The sequence below is a fragment of the Zalophus californianus genome, chromosome 4, assembly GCF_009762305.2.
Source record: "Zalophus californianus isolate mZalCal1 chromosome 4, mZalCal1.pri.v2, whole genome shotgun sequence".
In the NCBI taxonomy this organism is placed as follows: Eukaryota; Metazoa; Chordata; class Mammalia; order Carnivora; family Otariidae; genus Zalophus; species Zalophus californianus.
In genome coordinates this window covers 100,529,165-100,546,775 of record NC_045598.1, presented here as the reverse complement: position 1 = coordinate 100,546,775, position 17,611 = coordinate 100,529,165, and the positions used below count along the sequence as shown (strand labels likewise).

Genomic DNA, 17,611 nt, shown 5'->3' with positions numbered 1-17,611 from the left:
ATGTTCCTGGGAAAAATGGAATAGAAGGTGAAACCACAAAGGGCTTGCCATCTGCAGTGAGCCTCCTGTGCTATTACAGGGAATCCTAAGATGTTCTGATGGGTGGCCAACATTCCAGAACAAAGCAGTGAGATCCATGCCTGACCTATCTCTTTCTTATATGCATCAAAGCTCGGCATGGCTTTATCTGCCTATCCTCTTATTATTCTGAACTCCCTAATTGCCTGGACTCTTTCTCTCCACAAATAGTTCCATGTACTGTATTCAGCCTTAATGTAGGTGACTATGTGGACATGTCTTCTATTCCTACTTTTAACAGATTAACAGCTAATAAACACCATGCAACACCCTCTCTTCTCAATCTCTTCTAAAAATACAGAGTTTGATTTGCCAACATTGGTGTATTTAAAGCCTCCAAGATTCCAGGGAAGACTTTAGAAAGTTAACTGTGCAAGTAAAGCCTGTTCAGAGAGGAAATTTTCCAACACAAACAGCAGCAGCTCATCTGAGAAGAACCTCAAGGTGTCTTCTAGTCATTTGTAAGGAAAGGATATTTGTTCTCGCTTAAAATATAGCTTCTCACTTTATTCTTGGTCTGCAGGACTGAAGAGAACTCTGGAAGTGTATTGCCTAGGGAGGAAGACAGGCACCATAAGTTTCATCTCAAGAGGGAATGCTTGTCTTTTGCAGGAAGGGACGCCATGTTACCTTCTAGTAACTTTGCAATGAAAGGACAATGCCACCTACTCTTCTCTACCCTCCTTGTCCATAGTCCCTGTACTTCTGCTCCTTCCACTTAGATAGAAGTGAAGCAGTTAGTTTTAAAGAAAAGTCAATAATCAGAAGCTTTAACAAAGTTAAAAGTTCAAACTTTAAATGAAGCCCCAACCAATACTCTGTTTTGAGGATATGGAATACCAGCAAGAATATGACCGACATAACTTGGATAGTTACGTTGAATTGATGTCCATCAGTACCTCATATATATGATAGAGAGAATTTATTGAAGGGTAAGGTAGGCAGTGTGTGCATATTTTAATTAATGGAACCTCCAGTATCAATGAAACAGAAGCCTTAATGTATTTGTAAAATATTGGATGTTTCCTGAGGTCCAACGGTCTCATGTATGTGACCCTCAAACACCAGCTTGGTTATTAGATTATAAAATACAGATTAGTATTTAGAGAAATGTATTGGCCTTTTTGCATGAGGTATAATTTCTGGGACCAAACCCTTTCTTTGCCTTCAGGTGGGCATTTTTTGTTGTGGCAGAAACTCAAGTGTATTTGCTTGCTTACTTCTCCTTTTGTTTCTATTGCCCTACTTGTCTCTGTTGATTTAAGTGAATTGACAGTTCCCTGGACTCCACATCCCCACTGGTAGAGTTGACTCTGGGGCAGGCTGTGTCCATGTACTGCGGTAATGATGATGATATTGTCCTGTGCTTGAGAAACAGTCAGTGCCACTCTCGGCTCAACTCTGGTCATGATATTAGTGACCTTGACCTTTAAAAATTCATAGTTTTTTCATGCAGACCGGACCTCCTTTGAAGAAAGCTCAGAGTAAAATTCCATCATAGTTATGACTTGCTTGCACATAATCTGAATTGGGTTAATTTCTTCTTCCTTATGCGTTTCAGTGTTATCTGTTCCTTGTGCTCTTCTAGACTAATTTCCCGGGTGGTGAGGGGGGTGATGTCTCTCAATCCTATGTATATACCACTTGTCAGACAAACCACTGCAGGATCTTTAAAAAGTCAGTGCACTTCTTGGCATGATTTATAATTTCCTTTTTTGGCTTTTCTCTCTGCAGAACCGGACTGGAAGCCATCATGGAGACTTATGCGTTCTGGAGACCCCCTGTGCGCACACTCACCTTTGAGGATTTCACCACCATGCAAAAGCAGCAAGGTAACACCCTGGGCTGTGGCCTCTTCTTAGTGATAGTGCCGGGGAGAGAGTGGGAGTGGAACTGAATACAGCACATCTGGCCCCAAGCCAAGCCATGGGTTACACCGATTCTTCTCGAAGGAAGAGTACTTGGTAGCTCTGTAAATAACCAAAGCATAACCACTTGTGCAAACAAGCCAGCTCCAGATGCAGCATCCTCTCCCCCTTCCAAAAAGCAAGGTTATGTTCATGATTATGATGGGGGTGAAATTATTTCTATGCCTAAGCATTCACATAGCCCTTGGTATTTGAAGAACTACTTCATGATAATTTCATTTATTCCTTATGGAAGCCTTATCAGTTTTCTTATTCTGGTTTTGTAGAGGAGAAAAAAAACTGTTTGAACAATGGGAATGAATTGCTTAGATCTGAGAGTGAGGAGGGGACCACTGCAAGCCCATCTGAATTTTGCAACTTGGGCTCCCTCCTTTTTGGCTGAACACCTGGACAGGCACAACACCTATCTCAAGTTGATGGGCCGGGTGAACATTTTCCTTGCACTGCTTTGTGCTTTACTTCCAGTTTCTCCCTTCTCTGGCAGCTCAGGGTGGGAAGCCTGTGGCCTTAGCACAAATGGCTCGTGGGCTGACCTCAACTCTTTTCCTCAGTCAGTGGCTCTTCCCAGGGCAGGACCTCTTCGCCTCGGGAAGCTTCCCAGAGTGTCAGACACTTTATGAGTCTCCCTCTCCAACCTCCTCCCACCCCAAAGTGACACTGGTCAAAATTACAGACAGAGTTTACTCTGTTCTGTCACACGGCTGCCATTAATGGAACCCTAAGTTTTGAAATTGTGGCTCTGCCATATGGGAAACCCTTCTAGGACTTGATAATACATTATATTACATTCCCGTCCCAGAGGAGCTTCTGGTAGTTTTCACACTAAATTAGGTTTTGTAATCTAAATTATTGAAGTCTCTCAGGTTTTAAGATGAAGAAGGTGATTAAAAGGATAGGGGCTGGGGGCAGACCACTTGGGTTAGGCTCTTATCACTGCTCCTTCCTAGCTTTGTGACCTTGGCCAAGTCTCCCATCCTTTCTGACACTTAGTTTTCTCATCTGCAGAATGGAAGAATATAGTAGAATTCTTGTGAGGATTAAATGAGACAGTGCATTTAAAAACATATAGGCATGCACTACATGCTAGCAATCATGGTGGCGGTGATGATCATTGTCATCACCATCATGACCACCACCATCTCCATTCCCTCATGTCCCTGTATATGGATACCTGAGAGGAAGATGCCTCAGGGACAAGAGATACTGCCTTTCTGATGATTAACTATTTAAAGCATGATTAGACCAACATCTTCATAGGGATCTGGTGAGACAAGTGATGCAGAATTTCCTTCTGTGTTTTCTCAATAAATGGCCGAGAAATGGAAGCCCTCTGCATGAAGCCAACTTTCTCCTCATAATTCTGTGAGAGAAGCAGGCTCAGTACATATTCAGGGTGCTGCTTTTGCTCTGAGGCCTCATGGCCCTTAAGAGGCAGAGGTGTTATGACAGTTGGGAGATCTGGGCCTTCATCTTTGATGGCCACTAACTCTCTATATAACCTTGGCTTCTAGTGAGTCTGTTTCCTCACCTGCCAAAGAAGGGTAACTTTTCTTGTGGTCATGTATATAAACATGCTTCATAAATGAAAAATGGGTCATTTTCATGCAAAGACACTTGATCCTGTTTATTTCTGAGGTGGCTTCTTGCTTCTCTGCCCTTGCTTTACTCGCTGACTGTCCAAGCTTGAGCTAATCAGGCATTTTGTATCATGGAGGCTGGTGTGAGAAGGTTTTGGCAGAGATATTGCCAGTTCCTGAGAGCAGGCATTGGTGGAGACATTGTGTTCACTGCTGTGCTCTCGAGAACTGTCACTGGGCCTGGCAGCCAGGAAGTACCTAATGAAAGGAGGTAGGCAGGGTCACTGACACACGGGCCTGGAGCACAACCACCTGGTATGTGTGTGGATATGGATGTGGAGTGATGATTGGGGTTGACAGTCTGCATTTCACCAGCATGTGGGGTGGTTGAGCAGGTATTGACTCTTAGAAAACAGTGGTTTAAGAGAAACTGAGCTTTCTTTCTTTTTAAAATTTTTTAATTTCTTTTCTTGTATTTTAAAAATTATTTCTTTTTTATTTTTGTTTTTAATTTCTTAAAATATTTAATTAATTAATTAATTAATTAATTTATTTATTTATTTAGAGAGAAAGAGAGCACGAGCAGGGGAGGGGCAGAGAGAGGGGGAGAGGGAGAAGCAGACTTCCTGTTGAGAGAGGAACTCGAGGGGCTTTCAGCGATCATGACCTGAGCTGAAGGCAGATACTTAACTGACTGAGCCACCCAGGCACCCCTATTTTTAATTTTTTTTAATTTAAATTTTAGTTAGTGAGCATACCGTGCAATATTGGTTTCTGGAGTAGAATTCAGTGATTCACCACTTATATACAAAACACCCTGTGCTCATCACAACAAATGCCCTCCTTAATATCCATCACCTACCTAGCCCTTCACCCCACCCATCTCCCTCCATCAACCCTCAGTTTATTCTCTATTGGTAAGAGTCTCTTATGGTTTGTTTCCCTCTCTCTTTTTTTTTTTTTATTTTTGCTTTTCCTGCTTTCCATATGTTCATCTGTTTTCTTTCTTAAATTCCACATATGAGTGAGATCATATGGTCTTTGTCTTTTTTCTGAATGACTTATTTCACTTACTATAATACTCTCTAGCTCCATCCACATCATTGCAAATGGCAAGATTTCATTCTTTTTGATGGCTGAGTAATATTCCTCTGTGTGTGTGTGTGTGTGTGTGTGTGTGTGTGTGTGTGTGTGTGTCTGTGTGTGTATGGTATCTTCTTTATCCAGTCATCAATCGATGGACATTTGGACACTCCATAGTTTGGCTATTGTTGATAATGCTGCTATAAACTTTGGGGTGCATGTACGTCTTCAAATCTGTATTTTCATATCCTTTGGGTAAATTCCCAGTAGTGCATTTGTTGGTTCTTAGGATAGTTCCATTTGTAACATTTTGGGGAACCTCCAAACTGTTCCCCAGAGTGGCTGCACCAGTTTGCATTCCCACCAACAAGGCAGGAGGGTTCCGCTTTCTTTGCATCCTTACCAACACTTGTTGTTTCTTGTGTTGTTGATTTTAACCACTCTGACAGGTATGAGGTGGTATCTCATCATAGTTTTGATTTGTTATTTCCCTGATGATGAGTGATGTTGAGCATTTTTTCATGTGTCTGTTGACCACCTGGATGTCTTCTTTAGAAAACTGTCTATTCATGACTTCTGCCCATTTCTTAACTGCATTATTTGTTTTTTGGGTGTTGAGTTTGGTAAGTTCTTTATGGATTTTGGATACTAACCCTTTATCAGATATGTCATTTTCCAAGTATCTTCTCCCATTCCATAGGCTGGCTTTTAGTTTTGTTGATTGGAGAAACTGAACTTTCGAAGCAAAATGTCACACTTATTTAGTGACTCCATTTTAGTGTGTGTGTGGGGATGAACTTGGAATTATTGGATACATATGGTAGTGGGATTGGGGCTAGAGGAAAAGCCAAAATTCTATTAAATTGTTTAATTGGAGTACATTTTTGCACTATATAGTGAACTTGATCCAGATTCTCATTATTAAACAATACGTGGCTTGGTTTCTTGACGTTAACAAAGGATGTAAAAGAAACAACATCCACTCCCTCTTCCCTTAAGAACTGAGAGTTCCAGTAACTATGGACACTATCACTCATAAAATGAAGAAAAGAGACAGAGCCATCTCTGTTGAACTGTTTTGTGTCTTAGAAGAAGTAGAGAGTGTTGAACTTCTAGTGGAAACTTCAGTGGCTGACTGAGTTTTGTAGTAATTCCCTTTTGGTGAAGAGAGTATTGGGAGCATTGGCACAATTAAGCTCCACATAATGATTGACTCACCCAGGGTCCATATAACCTCACTGCTTCAAACACATGAGTATCTGGCATGTCACATCTGCAGCCCTGGGCCAGTTTTGTGCTCCTGCTGCTGCTGCTGCTGGAGGCTGGATCCACTCTTCTGTCTGAGTGAGGTTAGGATGCTGCTTTTTTCATTCCACCCTTGCTGTCATTTTTATTTCTCTTTCATGAAGACCCATTTGTTGATAAAATTTCAAGGAAAGCACCTTAGTTGAATTAGCCACCGTTTTGCCAAACCTCAGATCTTTCTATTTTAGAAATTATATTGAATGGGTGGTCTGTATGGTTGTTTTCTCCGATGGAGAATTTGTACGGGATTCATCCTCCTCTGCCTTTCACACAAGAAGAAACCAAGGCACAGAGCAGTCTGCTCACACGTCTGCAGCTAAGCGGTGGCAGAAGTGAGTTGAGGATTCCCAAGTGGATCTCCATCTTGACGGGGCACTTGCCTTTCCACCCAGACCACATTTGCTTTCTTCATTCCTACTTACTAGAGCTTTAATTCGCCACAACATTTTTTTTTTTAAGTTTACTCTTACTCTTGATATTTTCTTGTCAACAACTTGAGCATTAACTCTAAATAGGTCAGTATTTTATTTTTATCAAGTCAAGTGTCTGGTCTTACCTTCAGACCTCTTCGTTGAGAATTGGCAAGGGAGTTTATACGTTTGGAGAGTCTGGAGATAGGGATTATGTTTCCAGAGTGGCTTCTGCCTGAACACTGCTAGTGGCGGGGACAAAACGAACTAACCACGTAAGTGCTGCTTGGGGGATGTTGACTGAGGCAATGCAAATGGAGAAGAAAAAAGAAATAAGAGCCCAGGCCAGTTATGGCCAAGTGCAGTTCTGTTGTTCTGATGATATATACTGTAGAGCTACTTGTTTGGCCCAAACTGAGGGAGCTTCTGTGAGCACCATCCATCTCCATAGGTTCTGACGATGGTTGTACTATAAGGAACCATCCTGGACCAGTGACACCAGAGCTGGCAGGAAATCTCCATCTATGGAAGTAAGGAGACCTGTCATTTACAGAAACCCTCCCTTCTCCTCAACTGGTAGCAGCCAAAACTAGAGGGATTTCAACACCACTGGGGCTTTTTAATGCTTGTCAGGCAGTTAAAAGGATGATGAGCATCTCTGTCAGTGTTGGGCTTTTTATAGGATTGATTTGTAATAATTACAAATTATAATTACAAGGTTGGCCCTTGAAAGGGATTAGATGCTGAGAAATTCATACCAGTAAAAGATAAAGAGGACAGTTCAAGGGACAGCATGTCTGAACTACAATTCAGAGATAGCCACTTAAGCAGATCTCATTTATCACTGAGATCTGGACTGATGCCTGTGAGCAGCTCATGACAGGGACTGGAAGGCATCTCAATTCAGTCCACTAAAACAAACAGTTATTGGTGACATATTCTATGTTGTCCCAAAGTCCCTTATGCTCAGTGTGTCCAAAGTTGAGTCCACGATTTACCTCACAGACTTGGTGCCCTTCCCTGGGGGAAGGACACCACTATCCACTCACCATCCTGGGTGTTTCCTTCCCTCCCTACCCACCATAGCCAACCAAGTTCTGGAATCCATCCACACCTCTAGTCTCCCTTGCTACCACCCTGCTCCAGGCTCCCACTTGACTTCATTCTCAGGCCCCACCCCCAACCCCCATGGTGGTAACATAGCTGTCAACAGCCCTAGACCTCCATCTTCTTAAGTTTAAATCTGATGGGAAGGGTCATGTGCCCCTCTTAAGTTTTTTTTAGCAAAATCTCCCTGAGTCTCACTGACTCTAATTGTGTTACCAATTACTGTGGTGGGGGCCAGGGAATATGATGCTTGGACCATTCAGCCCTTAGTCACCTGCCTTCCCTGGTGGTAGGGGCGAAGGGCTGAGAGTGGGGCGGAGGCTTCTCAGTGGGAAGTTGGGTACTGTGGCCAGAAGAGAGGCAGATCAGCCCTAAATGGCAATCACAACTGGTGTGTACAGGACAGCAGGGCAGGCAGTAAAGCAAGTAGCAGAGAAAACAACCCAGTTAATGAAAGGGGAAAATACGGGGCTAGCCCACCTGGGGCAGTGTGGCAGGTGTGAAACAGGGCCATCCAGGAAGCACAGAGGCTCAGAACCCAGAGGACCAAGGAGAAAAATGAGAATTGGGTGAATATATTAAAAGCTATTTTAAAAGGATCCATGTATATCTTTAAACTTTATGGAGAAGGATGCATTAGGAGTCTTTCTAAGATTGAAACCACACAATTCTCATTAGCACTGTAACGTTACACATCTGCATTTTAAGAAGGGTACTCATTTCAACTAAGGGTAATTCCTTAGTGGGGATGGACAGGGCTGTGATCATGACCATTGACGTTATGGCCTCTGGGTTTGTTCGCTGGGTTGAGTCCATAGGGTGCTGACATTTTACCTTTTATCTGTTTGAAAGCCTCAAAGAAGGCTGCTCAGGGACACAGTGATTCCATATTCTTCAGGGACACATGCCACCAAGTTATATGAGAGAAGAGTCTGGCTGATGGAACCAAGTAATTACATGGAAATTTATTCTTTGCTAGCCCAAATGGGGTATTGTTTTTACTGTTTTTCAATTTTGAGGGGGAGGGGAATAAAGCACAACAAAATAAACCCAAAAGGAAACTGTATGTGAAAGCCTTCACATTACAGTCTGGAAGTGATCAATTTAAAGATGCAGAAGTCAGCAGGTTTGGTATTCAGGATTTTCATGGTCACATTTAACTTGTCTTCATGGTATACAAGTATATTCTAGGTTATTGTCCTCATATGGAAACCCTGCTAAACATGTATTCTTCTTGGTTAGTTCGGCCGTGAGCCTTGAATATTGGAACAGGCTAATGTTGAATATGAATTTCAATGAGTACCTCCTCACTTGGGTCCATGGGTAAAACAGGATGCAGGGAGGTGGGGTGGACAGGGAATTGGTCCTGGAATACCAGAGAGTTTTCAGCTACTTAGGGCATTACATTTTAACTCACCTCTCAGAAGTGGATTAAGACCTCTGAGGACAGTGGGAAAGACACCAACCTGCCTATTTGTGTTCAATTCCACTTGCTTGGTTTGAGAAGACATAGAGACATGGGGCATCGAATTTCCATTCTGGGCAAGGGTGAGGGGAGAGGGAAAGATAGTCCAGAGAGGAAACAGAGTTGGCTTAGCTTTTGGGAAGATGGCTTAATGGGCCCATAAGTGGTCAAGGGCCCAGCGCTCTATCATTCACAGCCATGGAGGCTCCTCCAGCCTGTTACATCCAGGCATCTAGCTGTGACATATGCTCACCAGTGTGTGGGGAGGCCAAGATGCTCAGCTCCATGGACAGAAGCCAACACCTGAGAGCTTCTCCATCAGACCCCTAATGTCCTAGGATTCCTTTCTCCTTCCTTCCCTCCTTCTCCACTTATACAGGGGAAGAGGAGAGGAAACAATATTTACAATGTATTTAACATTGACAAATGTTAAATGTGCTTTGTATTATATGTTATTTCATCTGTTTCTCAAAATATCCCTACAAAGGTAGACACTTGAAATTCTACTTACATAGAGAGGCTCACTTGCAAGATCCTATACTCAGTAAGAGAGCCGGGGAATCCAAAACTCTACAGTCCGTGCTCATCTATCTAAGGTTTAAATCAAGACCCTCAGAGCACTCAGAACTTGGCAACACAGAAGGGATGAGGTAGAATGTTATGCAAAAAAGGGAGGTAGGCTTTTCCTTTGAGAGGCAGCTCGGACCCCTCTGTAGCAGTGTGGCCAGGCCTCCCACTCTGCCCTAGCTCTTCTGTGATGCAAGGCCTCAAGGCAGCCCAGTGTTGAAAAGCACAGGGAGGGCAGCCTGCCTCCTTAGGCTTATTTAGCACTTGGCTGGTACTCCCATTCTTGTTTAACAGCCGCCAAGCTGAGAGATCATAAGAGAGTAAGACTTTTCAGTATCTTGGTTTGCTTCTCTGCAAAATGAGTACCATAGCCTCCTCTATGTGGACCTTGAAAAACAGCTATTATTTGAATCAAGTACTTGAAGTGCATAAGAGCATTTCTTCAAACACTAGTTCATGTGGGGGCTCCCACCCCCTGAAACGCAGCAGGCCACCAAGTCTCATTTCCAGTGAGTGTCATTTAAAAGCCAGAGCAAGCTGACTACACACTTTTTAACATGGACCTCTCTCATCTGCTCAACAGAAATCCCTGTAACTTGTTAATAGTTCCCTTCTTATTTTTTTGTAGTGAAACCAATTGTGGCCTTAAATCAGTACCATTCGTTCCATCTTGGGCCATCTGAGAAAACCATTTAGAGTTGTAAAAAGTCATCTGCTCCATCATGCACTTCCTGCTGCAAGGTCGGGGCCAGGGCTGATGGAGCCTCCCTAGAACAGGACAGTGCAGTGTGCTGAACGGGGGTGTCTCTTTGGGGACCACATAAACACCAGATCTCGGCGGGGAGGAGCAAGGGCGGACTTTCAAAGAGAGGAGATCAGATACATTTCCCATAAAACACAAATCTCTTTACAGCTGGAGTCAGGTTTCTCCATTTGTGCCATAGCACTTATTTCCCTGAAGCTCATAGCGTTGAGGGTGCAAGAGGAGGGAAATGTGTAGAGTGCCAGTTGCAGAGCATGAATCTCTGAATTTCCTGGAAGGCTGTGTAGTCTAGGCCACTCAGGGGTCCAGAAACAAGTAGTCGGAGATATTCTTCCTCATCCTTCTCAGCCGTGCCCTTTCAGACTCCTTCTTTATATTAAAATGGCTCCTTGAAAAGTCCTTGCTATTGGCCATTCACACTTCAGCATAAATTTAATCCTCAGACGCCAATAGAATTCTGAGAAGGACAGAAACGGAAGCCTGTCGTTCGAGACCCTCTTTCACAGAGGAGGAGAATGAAGAGGTAGCCCACATTACCTGTGATCATGAGCTGGATGGAGGCCAGTGGACCTAGAATTAGCCTGCGTGCTCTTCCTACCACGGTCAGCTGCTGGCTTACTTCTCTCGGTGGTATATATGATATTGGCCTTATCTCAATTTGTGGTATAGAAATCTTTTTACCTCTCTTAAAGGAATTTAAGGCATGAAGAAGAAACGGGAAGGAGAATTTCCTGAAATGACTCTAAAATCAGCAACTGTTTATTGTTCTATTTTGGAAGTTCATTGGGGAAATTCTTTTGACCAAGGAAGAGATGATATTAGCTGGGTTTTATAAAAACTCAACTCCAAAGAAACTATTAACACGCTAAATTTGAACTTCCACAGTCAATACCACTACCATATTTGTGGATCTAGGCTGAGGCTAAAAATGAACTTTGGGTTTCTCTTTGAGTTATCTGCCTCTCAATTTGCACATTTGGACCCTCCTCCCTGTCACCCTGTGGATGGTTTCTCTGTATCCCAATATCTCTGGAAGCCTGCCAGTTTTCTTCACATTTCTCTCACTGATAAAAACCTTATTCCTGCTCCTTTCCACTTAAAATGTCCTTTATCCTTTTATGGCAGCTCAGGTTCTAAGAATCCTCACAAGAGTTGTGGATGACCTAAGGGTACCGTGCTCCTTGGGGGAATTAGAGCTCTCATCAACAACTCTGGGAAGCTCCCAACCTTGCCCCAAAGGAGGAATTCCATCATGGGAGAGTCCCTATGGAAGACAGAGCAGCCTCCCATTCTGGAATTCAAATGAAAGGCCTGGCAGCCCAAGCACTCACCACTGCCTTTGACTGCCAGTGGGCGAGGCAAAAAGTGGCTCCTGCCCAGCTGCTTCGTAGCCCTGGGAAAGGAGAGGCTTGGAAGGGTCATTTTTGCCTTCTGAAACTATCTGAGAACACATGTGAAGTAGGTTGAGTTGAACTGGCTCTTCATCTGTTGGTGCATCAGCCCCCGATCCAGTTCTAATATCTGCACGTCAGAGGAGCAACTCTGTCAAATACAGTTTCAGGAACTTGAGGAGATGAAAGGGACCTGGAGGTCCTCTCACCCCAAGTGTGGTCTCCAGACCATGAAGCAGTATCAGTCTCAGAAATGCAAACTCTCGGGCCCTGCCCCAGATGTGTAGAATCAGAAATTCTGGGGGTAGAGTCAGCAATCTGTTTTAACAAGCTCTCCAGGTGATCCTCATGCACCTTAAAGTTTAAGAATCACTCTCCTGGGTGCTTTGAAATAAGGAGTTTGGGTGGTATCACTGGTTTTCAACCCTGGCTGCACATTAGAATCCTTTGATTCTCATTTAGTTGGTCTGAGGTGGGATCCTGGAACTTAAAGCTTGTAGCTTCTCCTAGCTTGAGAGCTACTGATCCAATTGAATTTCTCATCTTCTGGATAAAGAAACAAACTGAGAAAAGATAAGTGATGTGCCCAGGACCACATGGGGGATTTGTGTGGCAGAGCTGTGAGAACCAAGATCTCCTGACTTTGTGACCTGTCTGGACTCTTGCCCTCACAAATATCCCAAATCTGCAGACTACATTTACAGTCTTTGTTCTAATCTCTGAGACAGAGGACAGGCTTTTCTAGAGGGAGATTAGTAGAGCCTCTGAATGATAATGATTTAGTTACAGGTTAGCTTTGCTTTATGCTAACCTAACTCGTCTGGTTGTGCTCATAATATCTTTCATATGACAGAACTTCAGTCCCATACCTGACCTCCTACTACCTGAGCCCCCTGCTCAGCCTTCCCAGGCCTTAACCTTGATTTGGCACCTTGCCCCAGTACCCCATTTCCTCTGTGGGTGAGGGCCTGAGATTTGGTATGATGTGTTTTTAGCTGGAGGATTAAATATGGCAAGGTCAGCCATAGTCCCAGGTGACAGCATGTAGCTAATGCATTTCCACGGACAATGTGGGGAAGTTGAGCTGGTGGATTTTAAATGTGATTATCAGAGGTCTTACTGGAAAGTGAATTTGATGGTGAGAAATGGCAAAGTGAATACTGGAGGGCTTAGTTTTTCTTTTTAAACAAGACTTCGAAGACCCATACAGAAACAAGAGTTTAGCGTTCTTTTGTATCACCTCTTTGTCTTCTCTTTTGGGGTGTGTGTGTGTGTGTGTGTGTGCGCACGCCTGTGCCTCTGTATGTGTGCACAGGTAGAATCACTTAACATGAGTCTGCTGATTTAAGAGAAAGCGATGGTTCTGTAAAACTCAGTCCATCTTGGACATTTGAGGGCACCTCCTGCCTGGCTTGCATCTGGCCTGCACAGACTTCTCTTAAAAGGTCTCTGGCTCAATGGTATTCACCTTTTATTTTTCAGGGGGCAGCACAGGCACTTCCCCAACCACCTCCAGCACTGGGACACCATCCCCTTCAGCTTCTTCTCACCTTTTATCTCCATCCTGTTCTCCTCCAACATTTCATCTGGCTCCCAACACTTTCAATGTGGGCTGTCGAGAGAGCCAGCTGTGCAATCTAAACCTCTCTGATTATCCACCCTGTGCCCGAAGCAACATGGCGGCCTTGCAGAGCTACCCAGGGCTGAGTGACAGTGGCTACAACAGGCTCCAGAGTGGCACTGCTTCAGCCACTCAGCCCTCAGAAACCTTCATGCCTCAGAGGACTCCATCCCTGATCTCAGGAATACCGACTCCTCCCTCGTTGCCTAGCAACAGCAAGATGGAAGCCTACGGTGGCCAGCTGGGGTCCTTCCCCACTTCCCAGTTCCAGTATGTCATGCAGGCAGGCAATGCGGCCTCCAGCTCCTCATCACCACATATGTTTGGGGGCAGCCACATGCAGCAGAGCTCCTACAACGCCTTCTCTCTCCACAACCCTTACAATCTCTATGGATACAATTTCCCCACTTCTCCTCGGCTAGCTGCAAGCCCAGAAAAACTGAGCGCCTCTCAAAGCACTTTACTCTGTTCTTCTCCTTCCAATGGGGCCTTTGGAGAGAGGCAGTACCTGCCCACGGGAATGGAGCACAGCATGCACATGATTAGCCCTTCGCCCAATAACCAGCAGGCGACTAACACCTGTGACGGTCGGCAGTATGGGGCGGTTCCAGGCTCCTCCTCCCAGATGTCCGTGCACATGGTTTAATGGCCGGTCCAAACACCACGGAGCCTACTGCCCTACACCCACAGGGCCCCAGAGTCTCCATGGGCAGATCCTCCTTTTTGGGAGCCCAAGCCTTTGAAAAATGGGAACTGTGTTTTTTTTTTGTTTTTTTTTTTCTGGAGGAGGAAAGCACATACCCAAGAACAGCAAAAGACATTTAAGCCACTGAAGGATACTTGCCTTAGAATCATCTCCGACTCAGTGGCCATTCTCCTGCCTTCCCAAACCTTAGTTTTATAAAGCATTGTCTACTCCAGAGTGGCCTTTGAAGAAACTGAACAATCATTTTATAATAATGTTAAGGGAGATGCTAGCATGTAGCAGCCATGAAAAGTTACCCCCCACACGAATACAGACCTACTTATACAAGCATACCTACCTACATACATACATACGTGCATGCATACACACATATGTATTCACACACAAACTCTTACACACACCGACATACATGCACACTGACTTGGAAGTGGGTGAACTCTGTGGAGGGGGGCCCAGGTGGGGGCTTTCACCAAGAATGGGTCTATGTACAACACTAGATGGACTAGGCCAGCAGTGGCAGTCAACATTTCTCCCCCGCAGCCTACCCTGTTTCTGGAATGAACCGTGTATCCTGGAGCCCCTTCCGGTCCATGAGGGTTGACAAACATCAGCACTACAACCGGACTTGGCTTCCTGAAAACGATTGCTTTTGAACTTTGGCTCTCCTCACTCGGTGTGCTATCGCTGATGTTCCCGGGGGTGCCTGTGAAAAGGGGAGTAAGAGCAGCCGAAGGAGAAAGGAAGAGAAGCAGTAGTGAGCAAGAGAGAGGCGGAGAGCGAGACTGAGAGAGGAAGTGTGAGCAATGGTGAGAGTTGTAATGCACTGAGGAAATTGGTTTGGTTTGGTTCTCCACCCCCACCCCCCTACAGGTTCTAGAAAGAATCGTGGCATCACCGAGGAGGAAACCTCTCTGGGACACTGTGCAGAGTCAGGGCACTGGTGACAGGGACCTGGGCAAGGAATGCACTTCGATCCCGCAGCTCTGACCACCGTGCTCCAGAAGAGGGGTGCCCTGTGTAGGCAGTGCCCATTCCAGAGCATGCAGCCTGGCAGGGGAGGGGGACAGGAAGGAGTGTGAAGAAGGAAGGGTGTTATAATCCCGACAGATGATACCAAGAGCAGAGGTGACAAATAGAGGCCTGGCCTTCCACATGCCAGATCCAGACACCTGACCTGGATCGCCTGCCCCTTAGCCCCTGTGGCAGGAGAAATCCGGGCACGTCCCAGGGAATTGCAGATGGGCCTTCTCCATCCTTCCATCTGCCCTTAGATCTCCATTTTTATCAAATAGTTTATTGCATTTTGAAGTTTTGGGTTTTTTCCTTCATCTTTCCTTTCCCCTTCAAATCCTTTAATGTTAAGAAAACAAATGAAGTTTGGTGCAAGCTAAACTTTTTAAGTGGTGTGGAAATGCAAATAATACCAAGTAAAATAATACAAATACTATTAAGATTTTTGGTTTTGAGGTGTTGTAGATAATGTATTTATGTGCCTAGTGGGGAATCCAATATTATGAATATTAAAAAAGGGGGCAATAAAAAGGGTATGTAAAATATGTATGAAGTAAAGGTGTATAAAAAATTTGCCCTTATGCACGGAACTCTGTTTCTAAGTGCCAAGCACAGAAAGCCGCTAAATAAAATCTTTGCAATTGTATTACAGCGTGTTTGTACGGAAAAAGTAAATAGCAGTGTATGCATTTGCATTGTGCTTTACAATGAGCACAGTGCTCTGGTCTATGCTGCTTGGCATGATCTTTATGCAGACCTCGTGAAGGAGATTTCTCCATCCTCAATTTGATTAGTAACTGAGCTCCAGAGAGGTTGAGTGGATTCTCTGGGATCGAAGAGCTGGTCAGAGAGGGAACGAGGACTTGAAATCAGGTCTGACTCTAGTGGGATGTTCGCTTTCATGCTAGCTGCAGAATCCAGCGAGTCCAACAGCGATCCCCATCCCGGCCCCGTACCCAGCGCCTTATACCATTCTTTATATGCGTATCTCATCTCAGCCCCCCACAATTCTGTGATGTAGGTGTTATTTTGATCATTTCAGAGATCTGGAAACAAGCTTTAAAAAGAAGTAAGTACTTGATGCAGGCCCTCGGGTAGCAAGGGATTGAGCTGGCCATTTGAGCTCCGGGTCTGTGCAGTTAGCACCGGGTCCCGCTGCCAGAGCCCCCACAGTCCCTCAAGTCCCGTGAGGTACTCGGACAATCAGGGAAGAAGTTACATCCTAAGGGAGTGAGGTGAGTGCACCTCTGAGGCTGTTAGATCAGACATTTATACCCTCCCCTTTAAATGCACCTCCACAGCCCTGGAGGAGTGATTTTGAATTGCTGTGTACCAAATGACGACTTAGACGAATAAAGTGCCTTGGGCTGTTCCACTTAGAAGCACTTTCTCATAGTCTCTCTTTTTTCCTCCCATATTTGCTCATTTGAGCCTCACAGTAAGCATTGAGGGATGGACAGGGTAGGAAGTATTGGTTTGCAAATGGGAGACGAGGATTGTAAAGGCTGTGACCTGCCTGTACTTCAGAGTGGCTGGGAAGCAGCAGAGCCAGAACTTGAAATCTCCCGCTCGACCTCTATCCTAGATGGTTTCCTGGTAGGCAGTGACACTGGGAGCCCGCTGACCCACTTCACCTGGGCTTGATTTGGGGGATCAGATTGTCCACTATGACACTCATTCACCAGAAATGGAGCTTGGTTTGGAGGAGCAAAGGCTTTAATCATTGCATTGGTTTTATAGATAACTTCAAAGACTGAAATGCTGGTTAATTCCATCAGCTATCACATAGTTGCCAAAATAGCTGGGACAACGGCTGATGAGCATCTCCATGGATTGTAGGTGTGACATGTTTCAACACTTAAAAAGGCACTATTTATGTGGAAATCTTGCAGTCAACCTTTGGCTTCATAACGGCAGACTGAAAACAACTACATATAAAGCTTATAGTTTTTTTTCTTTCTGATTCAGCCGCATACCAAATATTATGCACTGGCCTGATAGTGTTTGAGGTTTTAGGTAACAGATAATCATCATATGCCAGGGAGCAAACTTTACATAGAAATTTCCATGTTTTCACTTAACAGGATAAGAATTTCAATAATCATTTATGAGTGGTAAGTACAGAAAATTTCTGTTATTTGGATTAATTAGAGCAGTCCAAGTCAATTACATCTCAATTATGGCATGTGTCTTTATCTATAAATGAGAAAGTAATAAAAATATTTGTTTTAACAAACTGGATAAAAAATTTTCAAGAATATGCTCTACCCAATTCTCTTTAATGGAATGGTGAAAATTCTTTATAATTGGCACACTGATTACATACAAAGAGCTATAAGAAAGTTATTCCGCCCTTACTCATGTTTCTGGAGGAAATTCTATCTTGTTCCTCTTTGCGTCCTTGGGAAGTTTGTGGCCTAGTACAGAATCTCAATACATAGTCATTCTTATTGCTGAATTTGTCGACCAAGCCCATTTTCCAAGGATAGCGCAAAATAGTTGCATGGCTGAATTATCTTTCACTCCAAATTCATGGGCACAAATGAACAAAGATTATCCTTCATATGGCGTTCTGTGGCAGATTCATTGTAAATTAATT

At 44.2% G+C, this 17,611-nt stretch overlaps 1 protein-coding gene across 4 annotated transcripts in view; it reads left to right on the top strand.

Annotated features, from left to right (window-relative positions):
• Window positions 1-17,611, top strand: part of TBX15 (T-box transcription factor 15) — a 179,279-nt gene that overhangs the window by 85,887 nt on the left and 75,781 nt on the right. For 3 of the 4 annotated variants that reach the window (XM_027606773.2, XM_027607060.1, XM_027606842.2), the window contains exons 7-8: window positions 1,813-1,910; window positions 13,157-16,373. In XM_027606773.2, the coding sequence (XP_027462574.1) occupies window positions 1,813-1,910; window positions 13,157-13,941 (883 nt within the window). In that variant the 3' untranslated portion in view covers window positions 13,942-16,373. Of the gene's footprint in view, window positions 1-1,812; window positions 1,911-13,156; window positions 16,374-17,611 lie in introns of those variants that run through there. The other variant, XM_027607128.2, reaches the window with a different exon arrangement.